This window comes from Spinacia oleracea, chromosome 6, assembly GCF_020520425.1.
Source record: "Spinacia oleracea cultivar Varoflay chromosome 6, BTI_SOV_V1, whole genome shotgun sequence".
In the NCBI taxonomy this organism is placed as follows: domain Eukaryota; kingdom Viridiplantae; phylum Streptophyta; class Magnoliopsida; order Caryophyllales; family Amaranthaceae; genus Spinacia; species Spinacia oleracea.
Window position 1 is genome coordinate 144,008,216 of NC_079492.1, and position 16,221 is coordinate 144,024,436.

Genomic DNA, 16,221 nt, shown 5'->3' on the forward strand with positions numbered 1-16,221 from the left:
TTATTTTTTTATTAATTAATAATATCAATCTCGAATTAGTTCTATGTTCATATTTTAGACTTGGTTTTCATTGAAATTTGTTTATAAGAGTATATGTATGTACTGATCAAATGATTATATCAAGGTTGAACAATTATTTTCGGATTTGGACAAAATCGAATTTCGGGTTACGAAATTAGTCAAGACTCAATACTAATGTTTAAATATTGCATATAAATAATTTAAAATTAAAAAGGACATAATTTAATGAATGATCGCCCAAGATTTAATTATTTCATAAAGAAGAATAGAAGATAAATAATTATTTTATCACATGGTTTTAAGTGAAAAAAATGAAATAAAAGAGCTTTTACTACTCATTTAGAAATTTTAAATATGAAAATCTCTAATTTGCTCTTCTTCTATATCACGCACTACTTCCTCAGCCTCCTCTCATTCCTTTGCATTTTAAAATAAAAACCCTAAGCAGGGAAGGCACATGACCGAAGAAGAAAGGGCAAGCAACAAGCGAAATACCATCAACCACGATAATGTCACCATCTTTGACATAGGTTCAATTTAACATAAATAAATAAAAACTAAACAATTAAACTAATGTCACCATCTTTGGATGAAAGAAATCATGTAAGTAATGATAATAAAAATATTAATCAAAACTAATAAAAAAACTTAAGCATAACAAATTTATTTGAGCCTAATTGGAATCAAAATATTCAAATATCACTGATTTATAATTTGGCAAACCCAAAATTATTATGAAAAATATGAATGGAGAGAAAAATACATAATTCGAGAAGATTGGGGCCTTGGGTGAGTTGAAGGGGATAGATGAATAACAGAATAAGTGATTTTGTGCGAGAGAGATTGAGGATTTTAATTAATAATAATACATAGCAGTACATATCACTTCCGATATATAGCGGTACATGACGTTTGTCGTAGACTCATTCTATCGCACTACTGATGTTTTGACCTGTTGGTTTAACTGATGCTTATGTATAAATACGGAGTAGGTTACAAACTCACAGGTTCAAATATTTCGTAATATTTGTTTTGTTTCTTTTGTTATTTATGTACTACTAGTATTTTATGCACGCGATGCGTGCGTGAATTTTAGAAACTTTATTGTGCCTATTATTTCATGCACGCGATGCTTGCGAAATTTTACAAATTTTAGACACTAATAATCATTCGCAAAGTCCATATTTTGCGACATTGAGGTCATACAATACTCGTAGCCTTACATGACGAATTTAAAGCTATTAAAAAAAATTAACATTATTTTGATACAACTAACATATCCTATTAAAAAATCAAAATTGAAGTACATACAAAATAGTAAATATCATTTTCTTTTTTTGCTCGCAATATATTTGTTTAACCACATGCACTCCTCCGCCCAATCGACATGCAACACATATCCAACCGTATACGAATGTTCAGGATTAAAATCTCCAATTGGTGGATGTAGCACCCATGAAAAAGCTCTGTTTCCGAAACATGCAAATACTTTTTCCATCACTCGATTACGTCCATTAGGCTGCATGAACGTTAAAAAATATATATTCAAATGTAAAATCAACATGAGTTAATATTTTTAAAACAATTATGTTGTTAGAGTATTAGATTGAAACCTGTTGAAGTACTGATTTTATTTCAGTAGCTAAACAACCTAAAAGGTGTTGTGCAAGATCGTGTAATATTGTGACTTTCAAATTACCACTTTTATCAAATATGGTAAGTCGAAGAAGCAACCTATAAAACGAAATTAAATCAATTTATTAATATAGATATTTACCAATATATAATGTGTGTTTAAGTATAAAAAAAATTTAGATAGTTACCTTGGGATAGTTACAGTGTTGGTGAGATTGCAAGATTGACATTTTTGTAGTCCTTGAAAAATGACAACCTTTTTTAGGCAACGATTGCATGCCTCATATATGATGTTATCAACACTATCAACGCGACATGCATATGCAACAACTCGACAGTATTGAACCTACCAAAAAAAAGACGCAAAGTCCGACAATTAAGTACATAATACCGTATTTAATTTGTTGACAACACTCAAACTTCAAGGTTAAAAACGATACCTTTCTCGCGCTGGGAAATTGAGATAATCGGATACGGGGAGTGTTAGAAATATCAATCGACGACTTTAACGAAAAAGTCGACGAACGAAACCAATCTCTCCTTATCTTTGCCAATTTTTCCGATTTATACCTATACGTGAAAAAAGTTGTGAGCATAATACTTAAGGTTATGTTGTACATGTATTTGGCGAGATTGTGCGTACCATGTAGATAAGGATGTTGTTTTTTCATTAACCGGGTTAACATAAACCCTAGTGTGGTATCCCGTGGAAAGATATGTACCTGTTTGTATTTATCAATTAGAAATATTATCACAGCTGGATATTATACTTTAAACTACATATTAAAAAGACATCATTTACTATATAATTTAATTTGGATGATGTACCATAGAAGCTCTTGACATGCAGACCACATGCTACAATGATTGGTGCCACGTCAACATGATTAAGATTTTCATCAAGAACGTGCACAAAATCATTCCAAAGTGTTAATTTAATAACAGTCCAGCTGCAAGTAGAAATTAAAACAATATTAAGACAAATTTATCGAAATAAAGGTAAATTCGATTTGTAATTAACATTTTAATAATTTAGAGGACTTACGGTGTATCCATTATTGCCACGTCTCGCTTAAATGAATCCACACCAATATTCTCAACCGGTGAAACGTATAGGACCAATCCCATTGCATCTAAAACATCATCAATGTTTCAATTAATAAACGACATATGCATGATAACTAAATATTGAAAAAGGCAAACAAAAGTACCATAAACTCTATCAGTACAGTCGATGTGACAACTTAATCGGTTCAACTGAACCAAATTATAGTGGAATGAAGGTATGGAAATGTCATCCTCCTCTTCACGTATCACATTTGTTTCTTCTTTGATGATCATCTGTTTCCAATTGGGGACAATTTTGTTTTTCCCTTCAGCAAATATCACTTGTACAGCAAGGAGTATATAAATGAATCCCTCTTGAAACCGTCCTATAAACTTTTCAATCGCGGGGCCGAAAATATTGCACTGTATGGCCTGACCCTACAAAAGGAAACACATGAAAAAGTTATGATATAGTTCAGATTCAATGAAAATTTGAATGAAGCGTAAGGTCATTTACCTCAACATCGACAAAAATCATTTTCCATGTTTGCTTGGTTGTTCCTTTATGGTTGTAGTTGAAAATATCATAATTGCGAATCAGTCGGGCTCGTACATCATATCGTTGTACCCCGCTAGGATATAAATGCTCAAAAGTTGGATAATGGTACTCTGTCATCCTGTAAAGTTAGTTCAGAATAAAATTAGAATTACATAAACCGAAATTCACAACGTATGAATAGGTATATCACATGAAAAGAAAGTTATGTACATGAATACATTTAATTACTCCGATATATAAAATTCACATCTCTCAATTCGTCCGTAGCTATATGGTAAATCAATTATTATTACAAAAACTACTCAATGTCAAGAATACAATAACGTTTATTACAAAATTGGGAAATAAAAAATAATACTTTAATTCCGTATCTCTAATCATAAGACAACAAAACTTCTTTGTACACAATATTTTTAGTGAATATGCCTTCACAACCTTGAACCTTTCCCTTTTCTACCACGATCTTTGTCGTGTTCTCTGAAATTCCTCGTGATAATGCCACATATAGCTGGCCGTGGCTAAATACATGATCAGGGAGGAATATCCCAACATGTGGAATAGTTTGTCCCTGAGACTTGTTGATAGTCAAGGCAAAACTCAACTTCACATGAAATTGCTTTCTGACCATCTCGAATGGCAATTTAATATCTTCAGCAGTTTTCAAGGGAATTCTTGGCAAAAACACTCTGTTCCCCCTAGAATGTCCGGTTAAAATCTCAGCATCAATGAAATTGTCCTTTAATGAATGGCAAAGCAACCGTGTTCCATTGCAAAGACCATGTTTAGGATCAATATTTCTCAAAAGCATTAAGGGTACCCTAGGTTTCAGGGTGAGAGCATGGGGAGGCAATCCCGACGCAGAAAACGAATTCAAAAACTCTTGTTGATACAAATTTCTCTTATCTTCAGGAACAGAATCAAACGAATAATACGTTTTTCCTTCTCCGAGAAACTTTTCGACAACCTTATTATTTATTCTATCAGCGTCTTCGTTCAGGGGTGTGATGATCGCCCTTTCAACTATAAAATTTCCATCACCAACGTGCTCACTTAAATTTGGAAAGACCTGGTCGATCAAAGCCTCGATCGAACTATCTGCCACTGTTGGTATAATCATGGCAGTGGGTAACCTTATCATCTGATCTGAAACAGTAGGTTCATTACCGTTCCCAACAGAGAGTAAGAAATTAGCAAAGCCGTTATCATCAATTGATCTCATATTTTCTCTCAAACGCAAAATACGAATGTGTCTCCACATAGGGGACCTGACAAAAGATGCGTCAATCATTTGAGCTCTAGTTCCATTTCGAACCACCGGTAAAACCTGTCTGAAATCACCACCGAACACAATAATTTTCCCCCCAAACGGCAAGTCATTCCCCATTAAATCCTTGAGTGATCGATCAACAGCTTCAAATTGATATCTGTGTGTCATTGGGGCCTCATCCCATACGATAATAGCAGAATTTTTTAGGAGAATTGCAGTTTTAGAACGTTTGGTAAATGAGCAAGTTGATGAGCTGTCTGGATTAAGTGGGAGCTGAAAAGTCGAATGTGATGTTCTTCCCTGGTGCAACAACGTTGCTGCAATTCCAGATGTTGCAGTGGGGATAGCTATTTCGCCTCTACTTTTTACAGTAGCAAGAAGGGCTTTGTATAAAAATGTTTTTCCGGTGCCCCCAGGACCATCGACGAAGAAAGAACAGCCAGCCTTTGAAATGACAGCATTCATTATTGTGTCGTATGCAACTTGTTGGTCACTATTGAGAGTGCCAACGCATGCCAAATCCTCATCTGGAACTGGAACAGAAAAGTACTCTTCCATGATAGAAGGAAGCTCGTCAATGTCATCAGTACATTCGGGTAAGCTTGGCAACTCTGTGTAGTCAGAAATCCTTTTTCTAAGTGGTCTTAATAACCTATCTATGTCTTGCAAAAGTTTGTTAGTGAGGAAAACATAATTACTTGTTGTGTTTGAGGCTGGATAATCCTCAACCATGTAAGGGAAAAACTCATCCCAGAGTGCTCGTAATCCAGTTGGTTGACAATATACCAATATGGTTGCAAATAACCGACGTAATGCAGATGGCATTCGTACTGAACATGCTTCTAAAAGACATTGACGAATGCTTTCGTCATTCTCGATTAGACCGAGGGCTTCAGCTGCAGCCCTGAATGTAGGGTGTGTGACGCCATTGATCGTTCTTAAATGTTCGAACGATGTACGCTCCCTCACATGATTGAGTAACATTCTCAAATAAAATCGTTCTCCTTCCAATGGTGAAGCTACATACAATCGACCCATAACTCGTTGTGTACTTTTTCTCTTCTGCCATTCACGTGAACTCGTTAACAATCTGTAATGCTCAGGAAATTCTCGATAAAGATATTTCCTTGCATTTGGATCGACTGAATTCATCTTGAAAAATTCAGTGAGCATCGTCTTAGAGTTTCTTGGGTTCGCTAACACGCTTGAGATTTGCTGGTTCCCTTCGAACCTCACTTGATGCATGTTTGGCAAATGAACCTGCAAACGATCTACGGCAGGACATATTCTAGTCATGGGGAATTTGTAAAGTTTCCACATAGCTTCGGGTGCACAAATCCACCGTGCATCAACATATTGTGCAATCTCATCTCCGTTATGAACTTCCATTGAAACTCTATCTGAACCCTTATGGATGTACTTATACAGATATTTGACACACTTGATGCTGCTGCATATCTCAATATTGATGTGACAATCGTACTTTAAGAGCAAAAAAGGATTATATGGGACTACCCACCGATTATCTACACGAACTCGTGAATTCTCACGCAACGGTACTACTGGACGATCTTGTGGACGACGGTAAAGAGGATATGAGTCATTGCCTTGCTTTGTATCATTGGAGAATTCCTTAGGGAATCCTTTCTTACAACTTCCTTGTTTCATACACGGGGATTTGTGGTTGAGAAAACCACATGGGCCATGAATCATGTGTTTAAGAACTGCCTTATACAATTTTGGTTCTTGTTGTTCATCAGGAATCACTGCTCTCACAATCTTATCAAAGTCATCCGGAGTGGTTAGCTTGTCATTTTGATCAAGAATTAATAACATATGAACATGTGGAAGACCCCTCTTTTGGAATTCAATCACATATACATAAGCAACAACCGTTCCGAGGACGCCCCTTTCGAGAACATCCTTTTTCAACTCTTCAAGTTTAGCATGAAAAACTCGTGTCAGCAGATCTGGACGATCGTTTGGAACTTGTCCGGCCAACAATTCTGATTGTATCTCTGGCCAAGATGGATTGCATGTCATTGTAAGAAATATATCGGGCTTGCCGAACTTATGAACCAATGCCATGGCATCTTGATACCTCTGGTGCATATCTCTTGGACTTCCAACGAATGAAGATGGTAGTATGGTCCGTCGTCCAACATTTTCTGCAAATAGACATTATATGAATTATGTGAAACAATGTATGAATTATTGAGTGTAATATAATTGATTAACTTAAATCAATATGGACCTGTGTTATGCTCTCCAGCATGTAAAGAATCCTCTAAACCCTTGTACAAATCAGCACGTATCTTATCTTGGTTGAGTGCAATCCACCTCAAGTTATTGGCTTGCATTTTGACACAGTTATCGACAACAAATTGTTGCAGTAGACGACCGCCTCTTAAGATTAGAGAATCAAGATGTTGTCGCATCTATAACACAAAATACTTGTTTTGGTCATAAAGGTCTAAGTATATGATTTTTAGGATAAGGCTTAAAAAAGAGTTATTAGAAATATGCACCTGAAACATGTATGCATAGAATTCCCGGCATGTCAACTTCTTACCAGTGGAACTTCGACTGTTTAAATCCCAACCGTAAGAACCATAAGGGAACAATAGAGGATACTGCAGTGGGTCATAATAACCGGCAGTGTCTTTGATATAACTTAGTTGCCCAGTTACTGACTCTACCATGATGTCCCTATCCTTCAAGTTGGAAATGTCATCACCTCCAACGACAACTGCTGCTACTTGCGAAGCTGTCGGCATCGAGTATTGATGTTTATTTGTAGGTTGCTCTTTGATGACAAATTTGCAATCACTTAAGTCACTACGCTGAGCAAGATGACGGAGATTGTGGACAAAAGGATTGTGAGCATTCAAAATATTCTTGATTCTGTCGATGACATCGAGGCGTAATGATGAATTCTCTGCTGCACGATTTTCATTTTCATGCTCAGTATCATAAATGTAGAGTTGAAGAAATCGAGGACGATCTCCTTCGTTCAAAGGTAAAAAACCTCCAATACGATGGTAAATTGAACCTTGTGCACGGAATGTGTAAACGCCTTGACGTGCATTTGCTAGTTCGTCATCTAAATGAACTCCCATTGAAGTGAATGAAAAGACATGGTTGTACTTACGAATGTTTTGCCTAAAATGAGCCCCATATTCCGATTGATCAGAATATAAATCAAGCATATCAGAGGATAATGGAAAATCAGGTAAGTTGACCTTCCCACTTAAGCAACATAGTTCAGGAGATTCACAATGGAAAAGTCGTGCTTGGCAATGCGGACATGTTTTCATGGGTGGCAAACTGAATATAGGAACCCCTTGACTCTCTTGGTAATTTCTTGCACAATTTCTATAACCAGTTCTCCCTACTTTCCAGACCCTTATATCATCAGAAATGGGGTTTGATATGTTGTTGGTGTCGATTGCACGACTTTCACCGACATTGAATAATATGCCAGGCATGCGTATTTCATTTTCCGCCTCAACAAAACGCGGCAATTCCCCATCGTCTGAAGTAGGGTATGTTATACGTGCATTGGTTGTACTGCTCTCGCCAACACAAAAGAATCTATTGGGCATGCCGCTTGAGTTTGATGTTGGGTCTGGGATGGTCACAGTGGGTGCACTACTTTCACCGACACTAAAAAACCGATTTTCTAGATTTGCCCGAGTATCGAGTAAACGAAGTTCATCAATAGGTTGCACTGCATTATCAAATCATGTTTTTGATTGGTTAGGTAAGTTGTCATGTTTACATACTTAAAATGAATTGATTATGTTCAGATTTCTTACGTTCACGCCTTTCACATCCAGTTGTGACATTATGGGCACGATTAGTGATGTCTACCATAGCCCTTCTAACTCCCAAAATGTTGGGAGTATTGGTAACAATCATAGGCCCTTCCGAACATGGTGTTTGAGGTTGGCTTTCAGGAGTAGCTATAACATCTGATTGGTTTTCACATGCATAGCTGAGTCGTCTTTTGGCATTTTGACGATCTCTTTGTTCTGGAGTGAGTGATTTTCTCTGTTGTCTTTTTTTATCCCTCCATACCGACCTTTGATCTTGCATACATTGATCTCCGTTCTCGTCCATTATGAAACTCTAAAACTACACATTAATTTGGTTATTATAAGTTGTTTGTATTGTCTTTTTGTTGCAATATATATAGTGATAAATTAAATATTTTATTTTGATGCCTTTTTTTTTTCCTTTTTTGCTAAAACGAACGTTTAGATTGTTAAATAAATTAAATATTTTATTTTGTTTCTTTTCGCTTTTCTTTTCTACTTAAACGAAAGTTTTAATTTAAACTAAATTAAATACTTTATAATATTTTTTATTCTATGTTTTTCTACTAAAACGAAAGTCTATTTCCTTAATCAAACATAACTTATCAATTTTTAATTTTTAATTTTTTATTTTCATATTAATATTCTTATAAGAACTTTAGATGATACTCCATATAATTTTGTTCCGTTTATTTTCTATACCACTGTATTTTATAAACCACGACGTTACTCCATTATATTAGTAAACTCTCATTTTCGTTTTCGTTTTTAGTAAAGTTAAGAAAGCTGGCCAATTTAATTCCCAAGGCCCAAGCCATTTTATACTCAATATGTCTTAAACCCTATCTCATTTTGTAGCCTATCCGCCGCTTATTTCATTTAGGAACCTATTTTTATTTTGTTTCCTCCTTTCTCTCTCTATGTTGAGCGCATCCGCCGGATCACCTTCCTCTCTCTCCTTAAAGAAGCGGCGATAAACCTCAAATATGGCGAAAATACGGCGCTCAAAGTGCCTATCCTTTCAAATTCCGATCAAAATATTGCGAAGATATTCAGATCAAGAAATATAAGGTAAATCTCTCCCCTTTCCCTCTCCCCTCTTCTCTAATTCAGATAGGGTTTTATGTAATCTAACAAATTCAACTCAGATTAAGGGTTTTATGTAATATAAGCGCAAATTTTCTTGTAGATAGGGTGTTTAGGGTTTAAATTAGGCTTAACTAATTGAAGCTTGTGTTCGTTTGATTAATTGTTGCTTGACATATTTTTATTTTTTTTTTTTGCATTTTTGGTTGCATGTCTTATTAATGTGGAGAGGAAGGTGCTGGTGGCGAGGCGGTGTCGAGGCGGTGGCGAGGCGCGCGAGGCGCGCAAGGCGCTGGGCGATGCGATGCGAAGGTCCGGTTCTGTTTGATTTAAATTCTTTTTAATTTAAATTTGCTTTAATTTAGTGAGGTTTGTTGTTAATATTCTGGGTTTGTCAATTATTTGTATGTTTCTTGAATTTGACGTTGCTTTAATTTGGTGAGATTTGCATGTTTGTCAATTATTTGTATGGTCAATTATCTGTATGTTTTGATTGGAACCAACATTGTCCTTTTTAGTTATGTTGCGTTTGTCTTAATTTGGCATATTTTACCTCATAATCATATTGCACTGTTTGATGAATGTTTGTCATTTTTAGTTATAAGGTCTCTGTTAGATTTGGACTGAATTTTCATGTTAGGAATTTAAAAATTGCACTGTTTGATGAAATGCGAATTTTCTAAGTATTGATCATAGAATAGTGATGTGATTGTTGACATGTTTTAATTTGGTGAGGTTAAGTATTGGGGTCTTTAATTTGGTGACATGTTTGTCAATTATTTGTATGGTCAGACACACATCTATTCATGGCTTATTATTTACTATTTGTGTTGTGATGAAATCCAAGTGTTTGGATAGAAACTCTGATCTTTATTGAAAGTGTTTGACAATTATTTTCACATTGATAGATTTGGACTGAATTTCATTTTAGGAATTTAAAAATACGGCTAATTTGGTGAATTGCGAGTTTTCTAAGTAATTATTTATGATCAAATTTTACTAAATATTTAAGATCAGATTTGACTCAATATTTATTGAAATGGTTGACAGATATGATCAAATTGTTAGGTTTGGACTGAATTTCATTTTAGGAATTTAAAAATTGCACTGTTTGATGAAATGCGAATTTTCTTAGTGTTGATCATAGAACAGTGGTGTGATTGTTCGTTTGTTTGTTTGTTAGGTTTCTTACAGAACACATTTGAAGTACTTAGGATGGCCGTGTATTAATTAATTCTATGATGATGATGTATTATCTGTGTTTTGATTTTATAAGTTAACCAAATGTTTGGATTTAGGTGAATGCGTTTAGCGTTAGATTTGAGTAAAAAAGAACTTGGGTATTTTTGGATATACGTGGCTCTTTATGTGGATTTTGTTTTCAGTTGATTTGTTTCCTTGGCGTCATATTTTGATATATCTCACAATGACGAATCAGTTTTTAAAATGATATTTCCTTATTTTTTGATAGCTCACAATGCCGAGTCAATGGAATCCGCATCGCGTACGTGCATTTATGGAGCTGCATTTACGGATGCTCGCTACACAGAGGAATGAACTCCTTAAAACTAAGGCGTTGCAGAAGGGTTCGGTTATTTCAGCCTTATCTTTTTTGTTCTTGATTTACAATTGATGCCGATTTCTGCTTGAATTCTGATGTTTTTTTGTTTCATTTAGTTTTGAAATATATTAGGGTTAGTTAGGGTTTAAGACATGTTTTAACGGACTTAATAACATAGCTTGAGTGCATGGGGTTATATTCTGATTTGAATTTGAATTTTATTGATGTTTTATTTGTTCATCTGATTTTGCTGTTTTTCATGAGACTATTGGGTGTTTATTGGATCAAATGTGACTGTATGTTGTTATGGTGAGATTTGTTGATTTAGTTAGAATGAAATTTGATGATTTTCTTTTCGTTCCATGTAATTAAAAGCATGATCTTAAATCTGTAATAGTTAATTAAAATTTGTAAACGCATGTATACAACTTATTCAATTAAAATCTATAATAACTTATTCAATTAAAATTTGTAATAACTTATTCAATTAAAATAAAAGCATGAAAAGTAATCTGTAGTAAGTAATTAAAATCAATAAAAAGCATGCATACAAATATTATGTTTAAGAGATTGGTTGGCCACATACCTTATGCCGTTGTTATAGTATGCCTTGATGAACTTAACACCCAACTCAAAATCAAACTTAAAACCGAAATTATAACCTGCAAAAGAACAATTTATTTCAGATTTTTATAGAACACATGTTTAACTGAGTTACTTGATAATTAAAAATGAGAAGGGTATAACAACTTATTCAATTAAATTAAAAGCATGAAAAGTAATCTGTAATAAGTAATTAAAATCAATAAAAAGCATGCATATAAATATTATGTTTAAGAGATTGGTTCGCCACATACCTTATGCCGTTGTTATAGTATGCCTTGATGAACTTAACACCCAACTCAGAATCAAACTTAAAACCGAAATTATAACCTGCAAAAGAACAATTGATTTCATATTTTTGATTTACTTAATGAACAAAAAAAATGCAAACCCATCTGGCAAGACTTCCTTAAATTTATCAAAAAAATGAAAAAATCTTAGATATCGAAAACAAAGATCTGAAAGATGTGATTTGTTTAGTTTTCCTTCCAGATTTTAAAGATTAAGAATTTACCGTATGTACTGCCGATCCTTCGTTGGTCGTTGCACCTCGTTATGAACTTCAAACCCCTACTAAATTCTGCATTAAAACAAATGTAAGTCAATTATATTTAAAATCATAATTCTAATAACAAAAAATTATATTATCACAAACCTTCTTTGTTGAAATCTGCAATTAAAAATTAAAAAGATTATGAGAGATTATTTAACCAAATGCATAAATTAAGATATAAAATAATTAATTAAAATCTATAGAAGCAAGAATATAACCTACCTTATATTTTGAAATCTGCAAAATAAATAAGCACCACAATATTAGAAAAGAACATTTGTTTTGTGCATACAGTCACAAATTTAATTTCTGTTCTTATTTTTTATAGTCTTGTATAAATAAAAATGATACTGTTATGCGTACAACATTCCTTGTATTTTTATGATATACACAGATTTAAATATGCCCATACAATTAAAGTTTATGATTTATTATTATAGAAAAATGGTTGAATTTTGTTTGTATTTTTTTTACAGAGGATTCATACGAAAAGTGTACTTACATGTGGGAGCGACTTCAAGAAGAAACAATGGTGATGTGGTTCTTTTGAGAACGGATTTCTTCTGGGAATCAGCGCGGCATTAGATTTGCATTATGGGAGAGGTTTCTTGTTTTATGGTTTCTGGAATTTTTCTTCTGATTTCTGGTTTAGGATCTGGTTTATGGAGGTTTTTTGTTTTCAGGGCTTCTGCAGTTAATTAGAAATTTTTATTCTTTTAGATTTGTAATATTTTTCGTTTCATTTGGTAACTGCATAAAGTGTAATATTTTATTTTCCTTATTTGTTTTTCGTTTCATTTGGTAACTGCAGTAGTTGTAATATTTTATTTTCCTTATTTTCATTTATTTCCTGATTTAATCAATCAATCAACATCAGCTTTGGTAATTGAGATAAAAAGGATTGATTTTGGGCGTCACTTAAGGTCTGGGGTGCAATTAAACTGTAGAACTGCGTTGGGGTATTTTAGTCTTTTAACTGGGGGACACGAAAAGCCAAATTACAAAATAGACCTCAGCTGTTCCTTTATAGAATAGAGATTCTTATATGTGAGAATAAAAGAAACAGATTTGTATTGTTACATTTAAATCTGAAATAACATGTGAAAAATACTGATTATGATATAAATGGGATGCATGCGAATATAAGAAACAGATAAGCTAGATAGAGTCGAACGCATATAAACATATTGATTAAAATAGTAAAAATTTATTTAAGGGGATAAATTGATTAAAATGCTTCTTTGGGCTTTTCCTATATATTGGGTAGTTTTCATTATATTCTCTATTCTATAAGTGTGGAGGATATTTTAGTAATCCAATGAGAACAACAAAAGTTAATTTACTAAAATAACCTCAGGTTTTCACTTATATAATAGAGATTTGTTTAGGATGTTTCTATTTTTTTTATATTCGGAATCTTTCCATTTATATTATAATAAAAATATTTTATAAATATTAATTTAAATAATTAAATTCATGGAACCTTTTATCTTTTTCATTGAGCACTAAATCTTTCACATTTTTTCAATGCCAGATTGTGGATAAAAGTGAAAACATTATAAATAAACGTAATTTGCTTGTTTTTTTTTTAAAATAATAATAATCTCATTTCACATTAATTGGTCGTTAAATCGTGTGTATGATACAAGAGGTAAAGAACAAAAAAGAACGGGTTAAGTATATCTCTATTATATGGGAAACAAACATTCCGTGAGTTGTGTATATCCCACATTCGAGTCTCTTTCCTCATTCCGCTCATGTCATTAAGATGATGTTTGGGTGCGTTAATTAGGAAGTTATATTTTTCTTGTACTTGTCATCCCATGCATTTTAACTTCCTATAAATTGAATGTTCTTGTCTGGTTGAACGTAAAAAGTTAGAATTTTCATGTGAACTTCTACTTACCTAGTGCGAAGGTTGGGAACTAGTTTGTGGAAACTAGTTTAAGTTTCTATACTCATATCAACCAAACAACCTATTTGCTTTTTTACTTCCTGAAAAATTAACTAGACTTCTCATGAATTAGAATGTCAACCAAACAACACCTAAGGGTCCGTTCAATATCATTTTTTATTTCAAGTTTTCTGTTTTTTGCAAAATTTAAAACCAAAATATGAAAACCACAAAAAGTAATTTCCAGTTTTTTGTTGTCAATTTTCAAAATCAACCTAATTACTATAGGTATGACTATTTTTTGGCTCATGATTCAATCTAAATCATATAACTTTCAAAACCAAAAAACCAAAAACTGGAAACTGGCAGTGATACCGAATGAGCCCTAAGTTTATCTTTTTTTTCTTGTTTTATTTTTTGAGACCTAATTAATTTATTTTAGTTGAACTTGTTCCGGGTGTGGAACTGGTGGAGTGATTTGGGTGTACCTTGCTCTGTCAAGTAAAGAAAACAAAAGCTATCATCGGGGGTTTAACCGAATAAACCCCCTTCGATGATTAAGTCAGTAAACAAGTCAAATAATCTAGAGAGAGAAAGTAGAGAGGGAAGAGAGCTAGTACTTGTATTGAATGTGTCCTCCAATGAATGAGGAAAAAAAGTGTTTATAGGCGTTCTATTCAATGCTTTAGCCTATTCAAATGTCGCCACGTGTGCGATAGAGATATACTTGCCAATTTTGGCCTTGCTTAACAACGCACTCCTATTGTCGTCTTGCTAGACTCTGATCCCATGACCTTTTGGTCTGGCACTTAACACTCTTACTTATTCTCTTGCAGATTTATGGTTATGGTACTATTTTCGAGTGGCACGGTTGATCTGCCATGTCGGGAAGGTCTGTCAGGTCTTTTTTATACCACCCCATAGAACTAGTCCTTAAGAGGTGGGTTGACTCTGCAAAGTTAGGCTTGCTCTTTAAGCTCGGTCTATCCCCTTAAAGAACTAATGAAGTGGAATTAGACAATATTATGGGAGAGATGATTAACACCACTCTTAAAAGTTACTTCTTCTGTTCCTAAATAAGTGTCACTTTTCTATAAATGACGTTGCCTTATAAGTGTCCACTTTCATTTTTGAACATACACTTTTCTATACACTTTCTCCACTTTTCCATAAATCATGATTATTTTTTCTTACATATTTTACTTTTTTTCCACTTTTCAATCCCCACATCCACTTTTATTTGTACTTTACCAATAAATAATTAACTACTTTTTCCTTTCCCAAAAAAAAAAACATTCTCAATCATTACCTCTTACACACTTCTCATTTTATTAATTACCGCATCACTCTCCATAAGTGACACTTATTTAGAAACGGAAGGAGTACCCCAGTTGTAAGATTGTATGAAAAATAGATTGAAATAATTTTTACAACTTCAAATTTCGAGTTATTCCCAATGAGAGAAAATAACATTTAATTTCATCTTCAATTTCAACTGACTAGCTTCACGAATAACTAGAAGAATTTTAACTCCCAATTGTTGCAATAAGTTGTACTCCGTACTCCGTATTCCATTAGTGTTAGTTTAGGTTACCAAATTTGCGACAAAATGTGACAGAGAAAGAAATCATGCAAATGATATACACTACTAATTATTTTTTTCAAGATAACGAAAAGAAATTTTGGCTTCGCATGAAGGTAACTCCTAAGCAGTCACTGGTAACTATCGACCCTAATTGTAGATTATTACAAGGAAGGACATGCATAGAATATACTATAAGATGCCCAACATTTGCTACCCAATCTGCTGCCATGTTTGCTTCTCTGAATATATGTTGGATATTAAAACTCTAAAAATGTTGAAGAAGTATCTTTATATTGCTCACTATATTGTGAAGTTTCCATAGGGTCTTCCAGATTCCTCTCACTGAATTAATAACTAGGAAATTGTTACCTTCAATGTAGATACCATGCTGTTTTCTTGGATTGCTTCTTGGAGACCTTTATGTAAGGCCATTGTTTCTGCCATAAAAGCATGCGTAGTACCCAAGTTAAAAGAGATTGTTGATGTCGAAATGTCGTTACTGTCTCTAATGATGGTGCTTGCTGCTGCCGAGTTGGACTAGCATGAAGCGCGGAGTTAAGTTTGAAGGCGCCTTGAGGGGGCGAATACCACC

At 33.9% G+C, this 16,221-nt stretch overlaps 2 protein-coding genes across 2 annotated transcripts; both read right to left on the reverse strand.

The window, feature by feature from the left end:
* Nucleotides 1-1,345: 1,345 nt before the first annotated feature.
* On the reverse strand, nt 1,346-12,215 carry LOC130463669 (replication protein A 70 kDa DNA-binding subunit B-like). Its single transcript, XM_056832871.1, has 12 exons — nt 12,112-12,215; nt 11,852-11,927; nt 11,581-11,656; nt 3,221-3,380; nt 2,868-3,141; nt 2,702-2,789; nt 2,485-2,606; nt 2,300-2,378; nt 2,097-2,226; nt 1,845-2,002; nt 1,635-1,755; nt 1,346-1,540 (listed from the first exon to the last, which is right to left on the reverse strand). Exons 4-12 carry the CDS (start codon nt 3,377-3,379, stop codon nt 1,346-1,348), a joined length of 1,326 nt encoding a protein of 441 aa, XP_056688849.1. The 5' UTR covers nt 3,380; nt 11,581-11,656; nt 11,852-11,927; nt 12,112-12,215.
* Nucleotides 3,636-8,651, reverse strand: LOC130463670 (uncharacterized). The gene is made up of 4 exons (XM_056832872.1): nt 8,348-8,651; nt 7,058-8,259; nt 6,784-6,967; nt 3,636-6,697 (listed from the first exon to the last, which is right to left on the reverse strand). Exons 1-4 carry the CDS (start codon nt 8,649-8,651, stop codon nt 3,636-3,638), a joined length of 4,752 nt encoding a protein of 1,583 aa, XP_056688850.1.
* Nucleotides 12,216-16,221: the final 4,006 nt, after the last annotated feature.